The sequence below is a fragment of the Salvelinus fontinalis genome, chromosome 6 (genome assembly GCF_029448725.1).
Source record: "Salvelinus fontinalis isolate EN_2023a chromosome 6, ASM2944872v1, whole genome shotgun sequence".
Classification (NCBI taxonomy): domain Eukaryota; kingdom Metazoa; phylum Chordata; class Actinopteri; order Salmoniformes; family Salmonidae; genus Salvelinus; species Salvelinus fontinalis.
The window spans coordinates 79728686-79741813 of NC_074670.1; the positions used below are offsets into that span (position 1 = coordinate 79728686).

The 13128-nt window shown below is 41.6% G+C and overlaps 1 protein-coding gene across 1 annotated transcript in view; it reads left to right on the forward strand.

Moving 5' to 3' along the window:
- LOC129858511 (protocadherin-11 X-linked-like) overlaps positions 1 to 13128 on the forward strand; it is a 285587-nt gene that overhangs the window by 181925 nt on the left and 90534 nt on the right. Inside the window, exon 5 of the mRNA XM_055927801.1 lies at positions 10437 to 10472. Coding sequence (XP_055783776.1) covers positions 10437 to 10472 — 36 coding nt within the window. The remainder of the gene's footprint in view (positions 1 to 10436; positions 10473 to 13128) is intronic.

The following is a 13128-nucleotide window of genomic DNA, read 5'->3' on the forward strand; positions in this document are numbered from 1 at the left end:
GGGAGAGAGGGTTATAACCACGTCATGAAGGGAGAGAGGGTTATAACCACGTCATGAAGGAAGAGAGGTTTATAACCACATCATGAAGGGAGAAAGAGGGTTATAACCACATCATGAAGGGAGAGAGGGTTATAACCACGTCATGAAGGAAGAGAGGGTTATAACCACGTCATGAAGGGAAAGAGGGTTATAACCACATCATGAAGGGAGAAAGAGGGTTATAACCACATCATGAAGGGAGAGAGGGTTATAACCACGTCATGAAGGGAGAAAGAGGATTATAACCACGTCATGAAGGAAGAGAGGGTTATAACCACATCATGAAGGGAGAAAGAGGATTATAACCACATCATGAAGGGAGAAAGAGGATTATAAGCACATATTGAAAGGAGAAAGAGGGTTTTACTCTATCATGAAGGCAGAAATAAGGTTATAACCACATCATGAAGGGAGAAGGAGAGCTATAACCACATCGTGGAGGGAGAAAGAGGATTATAACCACATAATGAAGGGAGAAAAAGGGTTATAAAACTATCATGAAGGGAGAAAGAGGTTTATAACCACATTGTCACAGGAGAAAGAGGGTTATAACCACATGATGAAGGGAGAAAGAGTATTATAACCACATCATGAAGGCAGAAATAAGGTTATAACCACATCATGAAGGCAGAAGGAGAGCTATAACCACATAATGAAGGGAGAAAGAGGATTATAACCACATAATGAAGGGAGAAAGAGGATTATAACCACATAATGAAGGGAGAATGAGGGTTATTACCACATCATGAAGGGAGAAAAAGGGTTATAAAACTATCATGAAGGGAGAAAGAGGTTTATAACCACGTTGTCACAGGAGAAAGAGGGTTATAACCACATGATGAAGGGAGAAAAATGGTTATAACCACATCAAGAGGAGATGAAGAGGGTTATAACCACATCAAGAGGGGAAGATGTAGGTTATAACCACATCATCAAGGCCGAAAGAGGGTTATAGCCATATCTGTATTCAGTACATTCGGAAAGAGTTCAGACCACTTGACACTCTCAACATTTTGTTACGTTACAGCCTTATTCTAAAATGGATTCAATTGTTTTTTCCCCTCAAAAATCTACACTCAATACCCCATAGTGACGAAAAAATTGTGTCAAATTTAAACAAAATAAAACACTGAAATAATAAATTTACATAAGTATTCAGACTCTTTACTCAGTACTTTCTTGAAGCACCTTTGGCAGCGATAACAGCGTAGCTACAAGCTTGGCACACCTGTACTTGGGGAATTTCTCCCGTTCTTCTCTACAGATACTCTCAAACTCAGTCAGGTCGGATGGGCAGCAGAGATGTTCAATTGGGTTCAAGTCCGAGCTCTGACTGGGCCACTCATGGACATTCAGAGACTTGTCCCGAAGCCACTGTCTTGACTGTGTGCTTAGGGTCGTTGTTCTGTTGGAAGGTGAACCTTTGTCCCAGTCTGAAGTCCTGAGCGCTCTGGAGCACTTTTTATCAAAGATTTCTCTGTTCTTTGTTCTGTTAATCTTTCCCTCGATACTGACTAGTCTCCCAGTCCCTGCCGATGAAAATTATCCCCACAGCATGATGCTGCCACTACCATGCTTCACCATAGGGATGGTGCAAGGTTTCCTCCTGACATGACACTTGGCATTCAGGCCAAAGTGTTCAATTTTGGTTTCATTAGACCAGAGCATCTTGTTTCTCATGGTTTGAGAGTCCTTTAGGTACCTTTAGGTAAACTCCAAGCGGTCTGTCATGTGCCTTTTACTGAGGAATTGTCACGTTCTTGACCTTATTTTCCTTTGTTTAGTTGGTCAGGACGTGAGCTGGGTAGGCAGTTATGTTATTTGTTTCTATGTTTAGGTTCATTGTTATTTAGCCTTATATGGTTCTCAATCAGGGGCAGGTGTTTGACGTTTCCTCTGATTGAGAACCATATTAAGGTAGGCATTTCACACCGTTTGTTTGTGGGTGATTGTCTTCCGTGTCTGTGTATGTACCACACGGGACTGTTTCGTTTGTCTAGTCTGTTCCTGTTCGTGCGTTCTTCGTGCTATGTAAGTTCTCATGTCCAGGTCGGTCTACGTCGTTTTTGTTATTTTGTAATTTATCAAGTGTGCTTCGTGTTCGTCTTGTTTAAATAAATTCATTATGTATTCCACAAAACTCCGCCGACGCCAGGTCAGAGGAGTCAATCACCACCTTCCGGAGGCACCTGAAACCCCACCTCTTTAACCTGTCTAGTCCCGGGGTGCCGCTAACGGCACCCCCCCCCCCCCCCCCCACTGGAAAGGCAGAGCCGCGAAATTCAATTATTTTATTTTTTTTAAATATTTAACTTTCACACATTAAAGTCCAATACAGCTAATGAAAGACACAGATCTTGTGAATCCAGCCAATATGTCCGATTTTTAAAATGTTTTACAGGGAAGACACAATATGTAAAGATGTAAATCTATTAGCTAAACACATTAGCATAATCCACCATCTTTTCTTTGTCCACCAACACCAGTAGCTATCACCAATTCGGCTAAACTAAGATATTGATAGCCACTAACCAAGAAAAAAGCTCATCAGATGACAGTCTGATAACATATTTATGGTATAGGATAGGTTTTGTTAGAAAAATGTGCATATTTCAGGTAGATGTCATAGTTTACAATTGCACCCACCGTCACAAATGGACTAGAATAAATACAATGAGCAACGTGTTTACCTAACTACTAATCATCAAACATTTCGTAAAAATACACAGCATACACTAATCGAAAGACACAGATCCTGTGAATACAGACAATATTTCAGATTTTCTAAGTGTGTTACAGCGAAAACACAATAAATCGTTATATTAGCATAGCACATGTGCAAACATTACCCCAGCATTGATTCTAGCCAAAGAGAGCGATAACGTAAACATCGCCAAAATATATAAATTTTTTCACTAACCTTCTCAGAATTCTTCAGATGACACTCCTGTAACATCACATTACAACATACATATACAGTTTGTTCGAAAATGTGCATATTTAGCCACCAAAATCATGGTTAGACAATGAGAAAAGTAGCCCAGCTGGTCAGAAAATGTCGTGCGCCATATTAGACAGTGATCTAGTCGTATACATAAATACTCATAAACGTGACTAAAAAATATAGGGTGGACAGCGATTGATAGACAATTTAATTCTTAATACAATCGCGGAATTACATTTTTTAACCTGTCTAGGATCAGCGTGGCGCTAGCGGCACACCCCCCCCCCCCCCACTGAAAAACCAGTGCCGCGAAATTCAAAAAAAATATTTTTTTAAAATATTTAACTTTCACACATTAAAGTCCAATACAGCTAATGAAAGACACAGATCTTATGAATCCAGTCAACATTTCCGATTTTTAAAATGTTTTACAGGGAAGACACAATATGTAAAGATGTACATCTATTACCTAAAAACACATTAGCATATTCCACCATCTTTTATTTGTCCACCAACACCAGTAGCCATCACCAATTCGGCTAAACTAAGATATTTATAGCCCCTAACCAACAAAAAAACTCATTAGATGACAGTCTGATAACATATTTATGGTATGGGATAGGTTTTGTTAGAAAAAAGTGCATATTTCAGGTATATGGCATAGTTTACAATTGCACCCACCATCACAAATGGACTAGAATAATTACAATGAGCAACGTGTTTACCTAACTACTAATCATCAAACATTTCGTAAAAATACACAGCATACACGAATCGAAAGACACAGATCCTGTGAATACAGACAATATTTCAGATTTTCTAAGTGTCTTACAGCGAAAACACAATAAATCGTTATATTAGCTTAGCACATAGCAATTAGCAGCCCAGCATTGATTCTAGCCAAAGTGAGCGATAAAAGTCAACATCGCCAAAAGATATTAATTTTTTCACTAACCTTCTCAGAATTCTTCCGATGACACTCCTGTAACATCACATTACAACATGCATATACAGTTTGATCGAAAATGTTTATATTTAGCCACCAAAATCATGGTTAGACAATGTGAAATGTAGACAAGCTGGTAAAGAAAACGTCCTTGCGCCACTTAGACAGTGATCTACTCTTATACATAAATACTCATAAACGTGACTAAAAAATATAGGGTGGACAGGGATTGATAGACAATTTAATTCTTAATACAATTGCGTTATTACATTTTTTAATTTATCCTTACTTTTCAATACAGTTTGCGCCAAGCGAAGCTACGTCAAAAAACATGGCGTCCTAAGCCACTAAAATGTTTCGACAGAAACACGATTTATCATAATAAAAATGTCCTACCTTGAGCTGTTCTTCCATCAGTATCTTGGGCAAAGGATCCTTTCTTGGGAGAAATCGTCTTTTGGTGGAAAGCTGTCCTCTTGCCATGTGGAAATGTCAACTACGTTCGGGATGAACTGAAAAGCGTTCCCAACTTTTCACATCGTTGCAAAAATAAATGTCCCAAAATCGCACTAAACGGATATAAATTGCTATAAAACGCTTTAAATTAACTACTTTGTGATGTTTGTAACTCCTATAACGAGTGAAAAGATGACCGGAGAAATATAACAGGCTAAACTAATGCTTGGAACAGGAGAGGGTCGGTGTCTTCCACGCGCGTTACGCAGCAAGAAAAGACTTGCTAGCTAAAGGTTTTTTTCATTTGTAGGGCCTGTGAACGAGCAATCGAGCCCGTTGGAATCGTCATCACGTAAAGGCATCCAGGGGAAGACGTAAGAAGTGTCCGTATAGTCATAGCAACGACAGTGCCCGTTTAAATGACTTCAGAAAAGTGGCCAACGTTTCTCAAATCTGACTCCATGTCAGGGAAATTGCTGTAGAATGGGCTCTGTTCCACTTAGAGACAAAATTTCAACTCCTATAGAAACTATAGACTGTTTTCTATCCAATAATAATAATAATATGCATATTGTACGATCAAGGATTTTGTGGGAAGCCGTTTAAAAAATTAGCCACATTAGCATAAATAGTCTAAACAGCGCCCCCATCCCCAACAGGTTAAATTATCCTTACTTTTCAATACAGTTTGCGCCAAGCGAAGCTACGTCAAAAAAGATGGCGTCCTAAGCCACTAACATTTTTCGACAGAAACACGATTTATCATAATAAATTGTTCCTACTTTGAGCTGTTCTTCCATCAGAATCTTGGTCAAAGATCCTTTCTTGGGTCTAATCGTCTTTTGGTCGAAAGCTGTCCTCTTGCCATGTGGAAATGCCAACTGCGTTCGGCATGAACTGGAACGGTGCCCAGAGATTCACAGTGGCTCAGAAATAAATGTCCCAAAATCGCTCTAAACGGATATAAATTGCTATAAAACGCTTTAAAAACATCATAAGGTAGTTAATTTAACTCCTATAACGAGTGAAAATATGACCGGAGAAATATAACTGGCTACACTAATGCTTGGAAAAACAGTAGGTCGGTGTCCTCCGCGCGCCTGACGCACCTAGAAAAGAGTTCCTACCTACAGGATTTTTTCATTTATAGTGGCTGTGATTGGGCAATCGATACCATTCAAAGCGTCATCACGTAAAGGCATCCAGGGGAAGACGTAAGCAGTGTCCGTTTGTAACGGATGTGAAATGGCTAGCTAGTTAGCGGGTACGCGCTAGTAGCATTTCAATCAGTTACGTCACTTGCTCTGAGACTTAGGTAGTGTTGCCCCTTGCTTTGCAAGGGCCGTGGCTTTTGTGGAGCGATGGGTAACGCTGCTTCGTGGGTGACTGTTGTCGATGTGTGCAGAGGGTCCCTGGTTCGCGCCCGGGTCGGGGCGAGGGGACGGTTTAAAAGTTATACTGTTACATTGATGCTGTTGACCCGGATCACTGGTTGCTGCGGAAAAGGAGGAGGCTGAAAGGGGGGTGAGTGTAACGGATGTGAAATGGCTAGCTAGTTAGCGGGTACGCGCTAGTAGCATTTCAATCAGTTACGTCACTTGCTCTGAGGACTTAGGTAGTGTTGCCCCCTTGCTTTGCAAGGGCCGTGGCTTTTGTGGAGCGATGGGTAACGCTGCTTCGTGGGTGACTGTTGTCGATGTGTGCAGAGGGTCCCTGGTTCGCGCCCGGGTCGGGGCGAGGGGACGGTTTAAAAGTTATACTGTTACACGTATACTCATAGCAATAACAGTGGCCTTAAAACTGACTCCAGAACAGGGGCCAAAATGTGTGAAATCTGACTCCATGTCAGGGAAATTGCTGTAGAATGAGTTCTGTTCCACTCAGAGACAAAATTTCAACGGCTATAGAAACTATAGACTGTTTTCTATCCAATAATAATAATAATATGCATATTGTACGATCAAAAATTTTGTAGGAAGCCGTTTCAAAAATTACACGATTTCCATAAATAGTGACAACAGCACCCCCTAGCCATAACAGGTTAAGGAATACCTAGGATAGGATAAAGTAATCCTTCTAACCCCCCCCCCCCCCCCCCCTTAAAAGATTTAGATGCACTATTGTAAAGTGGTTGTTCCACTGGATATCATAAGGTGAATGCACCAATTTGTGAGTCGCTCTGGATAAGAGCGTCTGCTAAATGACTTAAATGTAAATGTAAAAGCTGCGTTTTGGACCGATCCATGCTCCTCCTCAGACGAGGAGAACAAACGTTACAGGAATGGCTTCTGTCTGGCCACTCTACCATAAAGCCCTGATTGGTGGAGTGCTGCAGAGATTGTTGTCCTTCTGGAAGGTTCTCCAATCTCCACAGAGGGACTCTGGAGCCATCAGGTTCTTGGTCACCTCCCTGACCAAGGCCTTTCTCCCGCGATTGCTCAGTTTGGCCGGGCAGCCAGCTCTAGAGGAAGTCTTGGAGGTTCCAAACTTATTCCATTTAAGAATGATTGAGGTTGCTGTGTTCTTGGGGACCTTCAATGATGCAGACATGTTTTGGTACCCTTGCCCAGATATGTGCCTCGACACAGTCCTGTCTCGGAGCTCTACGGACATGGCTTGGTTTTTGCTCTGACATGCACAGTCAACTATGGGACTTTACATAGACTTGGGTGTGCCTTTCCAAATCATGTCCAATCAATTGAATTTACCACGGGTGGACTCCAATCAAGTTGTAGGAAAATCTCAAGGATGATCAATGGAAACAGTTTGCACCTGAGCTCATTTTCGATTCTCATAGCAAAGGGTCTGAATATTTACGTAATTTAGGTTTTTCAGCTTTATTTTTGTGCAAAAAAATTCTAAAAACCTGGATTCGCTTTGCCATTGTGGGGTATTGTGTGTAGGTTGATGAGGAATTAGTTTTATTTAATCCATTTTAGAATAAGGCTGTAACATAACAAAATGTGGAAAAAGGCACGGTGTCTGGATACTTTCCAATAGCACTGTAGATAGCGTATACGACCCTGAACAACTTCTGCAGCAGCGAAAGTGCTTCTTGTTGTTCATATTAAATCTACAGACTGTAAGTGATGTCAATCATTATGTTTTATGTATTATTTAGTGAAGCTGAATGGAGAGGCACAATTCATCCAATGTACCTCTCAGAGTTGTACCCACACACTTGTTGATATAAACCGAAAGACAAGACGAGTGTCAAGGTTGGAATAGATTGGAATCTAGATGCAGAACAGCACAATGAGCTCTGGTGTTTTTAATCAATTATTTATCCAATATTTTAATTATCCGAAAGCTGAGAATGATCAAAGCCACGGTTCGAGCCCCACTGCCTTTGCAATGCTAAGACACTCTTCTACCGCTTTGATGTGGGTAGGCATCACATGCACTTATCTCCATCTCTGTGCCAGGCATGGCTGTGGGTGCTTGAACACCAGTGGTCTGGAGAGGCTTATAGATGGAGAGGAGAGGGTCAGCGACCCAGCACTACAGAGATGGATCACACATTATTCTCTCCTATAAACTGTTATATACAATATACATCGGCTAGAAACTAAGGCTACTTTAGGTCATCTTTTGAAGAACTTTCTCTGTTCAACTGTGTTGCGTTATCACACATATAATTGGTTGGTGAGGTCTGTATCGCAAAGCTATTTACATCATGAAATGTTTAATAGAACATAGTACCAAAGGAATGTACCGTAACTGTTTGACCACTACGTTCGGTTTAACAATGTAAATAAAACACCTCTTCAAACAACATTGACAAGTACAGAATTTCAGCTCCTAACTTTGTCTTCATGTTTGACGCATTAAATAATATATCTTTTTTTTATATATATATAAATGAGGTTTCAGTCTCAATGGCAAGATAATATTAACGCTAGCTAAGAGGACCAACTACAGTCCACTAATTCTCTGCGGGCGATCCAGTGAAACCGATCTATCTATCTCATGTTAGACTAGAATGAGGTAATCAGACTAGCTTCTAGATGTCCTGTAACCAGGCAGTTCAGATCAATCAAACGCCCGCTATACAACCAACACATCTTTTCTGACATATTACCACCACAGTTCCCTTTCATGGTTTGACCAGTTATTTTCTAATTAAATTGGGTTGATTACTCTTTTCTTACTCTGCCTGAGGAAGGATTGTCACTTGGCAGCGTGGCAACCCTCATTAACAACTTAATAATTTTACGGGGCAATCATCTTAAAAAGACATTTTGAACTTCTATCCCATTTACCTCTATACCCTAAAGGATAACACTATTTATACCCATCCTCCAACGCATTCAATCTGTTAACCTCAGAAAAGTGTGACTGAGTCGCAAATGGCCTCCTATTCCTTATATAGTGCACTGCCTTATGGGTCCCAATATAGTGCACTATATTTAGGGAATAGGGTGTCGTTTGGAATGCTGGCAGTCTTCCGACAGCTTATTGACATTTTCCATTACTGGCCTGCACACACATATGGTCCTCTGGCTAGCCAGACCGCAGGCTCGGTCGCATTTATGAATGTTAACAGGTAGCTCTATTTTTCCCTGCTGTGAGACAAGTAACACAGTTGAACTTGCCCAAAGCATTCTCTTCGTTCTCCTGCAAATTCTTTTGCTTAGGCTATAGGAAATGCATAGGTTGGCATGAAGTTTTCACCGGTATCATTTAAACCGTAATAGACAGTGGTTGCCTGTTAGCGTGTTGCTACATTACGCCACTTATTTGTGACCTAACAAGACACACGTTTCTATGTCAGGGATATTGTGTTTGTACTGTAGCATGCACTAGGTTGTGTTGCATCACATTCAGAACACATATAAACACAGACTGTACACACTCACAGCTCCATTGTCCTTCAGTGAACAAAGTGTGATCTCTTGATTTGTTGACATATTACTGTGCTTTCTGTATAAATATACTCACTTCCTTGTTCCTGTTCATCATTCACATTAGTGGGGTGAATTCTTGATGTGTTGATAAAGTACTTTTTGTTCGTCAGTAACCCTCTCAGCTTGTCCTTCTCGGCAATGTTTCCATTCACCCTCAGACCTCAGTCAGTAACCCTCTCAGCTTGTCGACATCATCAATGTTTCCCATTCAACCTCAAACATCCGTCAGTAACCCTCTCAGTTTGTCCTTCTCATCAATGTTTCCCATTCACCCTCAGACCTCAGTCAGTAACCCTCTCAGCTTGTCGACATCATCAATGTTTCCCATTCACCCTCAGACCTCAGTCAGTAACCCTCTCAGCTTGTCGACATCATCAATGTTTCCCATTCACCCTCAGATCTCAGTCAGTAACCCTCTCAGCTTGTCGACATCATCAATGTTTCCCATTCACCCTCAGATCTCCTTCAGTCACGTGGTCAGATTATTATACACAGCACAAAGAAAACAACGTTGGTGATAATAAATTAAATACTGTTATATCTCTCTCTCTAAGCTATTATCTGGTCCCCTGGGAGAAGAGACTCTATTCTGCAGCCTCTTTGTTCCCTATTTAGAAGCTTGACACGGTTTATTGTTAGTTTTCGATGCTTCATTTGATATTCAGTGCTCTTTCACCGCTGACATGCTAACACATCTTTACCAATGTCAGTTATTATTGTCTTGTGTTGTCGTGGTGATGTCAGGTTCTGCATTGAACATACGTAACATTTTGTTATGAGGGTGTATTTTCTAACTGAGCAGTATAACAATTTGACTTGTAACAGCCTTCGTTCTCTCCCTAAAAAATCTGTACAGATCTGAAATCTCCATTCCATCTGAAACAGAAAGCCATCTTTGATCGTATAGATGAACTTTGACCTGTTTATATCATAAACATTTATCGGAGCGTTTTCCAACAACAACCAGGCAAAATAATATTTCACATCAATTGCGTCCCTGAAGATGACATTCCATATGAACCATCTTTAAGGCTTGACTCTGTAATTACATATAAAATCAATACTGTGGTTGAATGCAGTGCAATCATGGACAGTATACAATAACTTTTTATTTTTTCTTCCCCCCCACCATGTGTTATTACAGGAGGGTTGTCTTCTCAGCAAGATAACGTCTGCAAACGTAAGTCTAACAAGTACTGCATGTCATTTATTTCTTCACCATTTCCCCACAATGCATTTTCTCGGCCATTTGCTTTATTTATCTTCACGCTAAAGGAAAACAACTCCCGGGCGTGGAACCATTTCATGTGTACATGTTGGAGTTCCATGCCATGTTCTGTGTCCATGAACGTTACCTGTCAGTTTAACTTTTAAACTAAGAACAAGACAGCCGATGAACATTCAAATGATGCATTAAACAAACAGGGTTAATTGTAAGGGTAGAGTTGTTAATTGGATTATCTAGTCATTAGTCAGGTCAATTAAATACAAGTAGCTTCAACCAAAAAAATGTATTCCTTTTTTTTTGAAGCAGATGTCACTTTGTGAGTTGTTTTTTTAAGGTGTTAGATTCGTGTTTTTTTGTCTTGCATGCATGGGGTAATTCTTTAATTGTCATGAAAGGACACTCTTCTTCACAGGAATGTTGTTTCCTTCACGGGCTGCTTTGTACGTCAAAGCCCTGAAGGTACGGAATGCATCCAATTCAGTTCTTGAAATTGAAGAAAAGTGTTCTGTTCTCTGTTTGGATTGCTGATGTTATGGTTTTATAATTTAAAGTTTTTCTGTAAGGCTCAGCGATGTAGAAACAACGTTCTTTTCAATTTCTCTACGTTTCTCTACGTTTCTCTACGTTAGATGGCACAGCTCTACCTGACTTGTTCCTACGGCAACAAAAGACACAGAACCCTTTTTTTTTTACAGCAGCCAGACCACAGAACAGCAAATGGAATTACACTGCAACACATGACCTTCAAGTCTTCTGTTACCTTTCATCTATTTTTCACTTTCGTTTTCTTACAATAAATCTATTTTTCTCATATATTGTATATTGCAACACTTAACCCAGGCCTTGGAGTTCAGTTCACTGAATTCTGTTCTGTATGTAAAGCCTTGAGCTTGTCACTATGTGACCGACAGCGTTGCACCCCGACCTCCTGCAAGACCCATCACAATACTGTGTTAACCCTTTGAACTAAAGTCTTGCCTTCAGCTTGGGGAGCTAATTATCCAGGTCTCAGGCAAGGTTACTCATCTCTTGACTCGTTCACTGACCCTCCTCCATTACATAGTTGTCATGGCCAGAACTCTAATGATGAAGTAATTACAGTCCTGACAAGAACAATTGATATTCATATCAGTCATATAAAGTGATGCATTACACAATATTTAACAAGGACAACGGTTTAGACAGGCTTCACCTCCAACCGTACATTGCAGGGTTTCAGAGTGAAAATATACTTGTTTTATAACTGCTCAGGCATGCACTATGATCTGGCATGTGGACAGATTGTTGTTGGTGAATAGTGTTCTGGTTTAATTTGCATGTTTCAGATTCTACTTCCTGTTTAACTGTCGTAGATCAAGACATAGTTCCACTATATATATATACACTGCTCAAAAAAATAAAGGGAACACTTAAACAACACAATGTAACTCCAAGTCAATCACACTTCTGTGAAATCAAACTGTCCACTTAGGAAGCAACACTGATTGACAATAAATTTCACATGCTGTTGTGCAAATGGAATAGACAAAAGGTGGAAATTATAGGCAATTAGCAAGACACCCCCAAAAAAGGAGTGATTCTGCAGGTGGTGACCACAGACCACTTCACAGTTCCTATGCTTCCTGGCTGATGTTTTGGTCACTTTGAATGCTGGCGGTGCTCTCACTCTAGTGGTAGCATGAGACGGAGTCTACAACCCACACAAGTGGCTCAGGTAGTGCAGTTCATCCAGGATGGCACATCAATACGAGCTGTGGCAAAAAGGTTTGCTGTGTCTGTCAGCGTAGTGTCCAGAGCATGGAGGCGCTACCAGGAGACAGGCCAGTACATCAGGAGACGTGGAGGAGGCCGTAGGAGGGCAACAACCCAGCAGCAGGACCGCTACCTCCGCCTTTGTGCAAGGAGGTGCACTGCCAGTGCCCTGCAAAATGACCTCCAGCAAGCCACAAATGTGCATGTGTCTGCTCAAACGGTCAGAAACAGACTCCATGAGGGTGGTATGAGGGCCCGACGTCCACAGGTGGGGGTTGTGCTTACAGCCCAACACCGTGCAGGACTTTTGGCATTTGCCAGAGAACACCAAGATTGGCATATTCGCCACTGGCGCCCTGTGCTCTTCACAGATGAAAGCAGGTTCACACTGAGCACATGAGCACATGTGACAGACGTGACAGAGTCTGGAGATGCCGTGGAGAACGTTCTGCTGCCTGCAACATCCTCCAGCATGACCGGTTTGGCGATGGGTCAGTCATGGTGTGGGGTGGCATTTCTTTGTGGGGCCGCACAGCCCTCCATGTGCTCGCCAGAGGTAGCCTGACTGCCATTAGGTACCGAGATGAGATCCTCCGACCCCTTGTGAGACCATATGCTGACACATGCACATTTGTGGCCTGCTGGAGGTCATTTTGCAGGGCTCTGGCAGTGCACCTCCTTGCACAAAGGCGGAGGTAGCGGTCCTGCTGCTGGGTTGTTGCCCTCCTACGGCCTCCTCCACGTCTCCTGATGTACTGGCCTGTCTCCTGGTAGCGCCTCCATGCTCTGGACACTACGCTGACAGACACAGCAAACCTTTTTGCCACAGCTCGCATTGATGTGCCATCCTGGATGA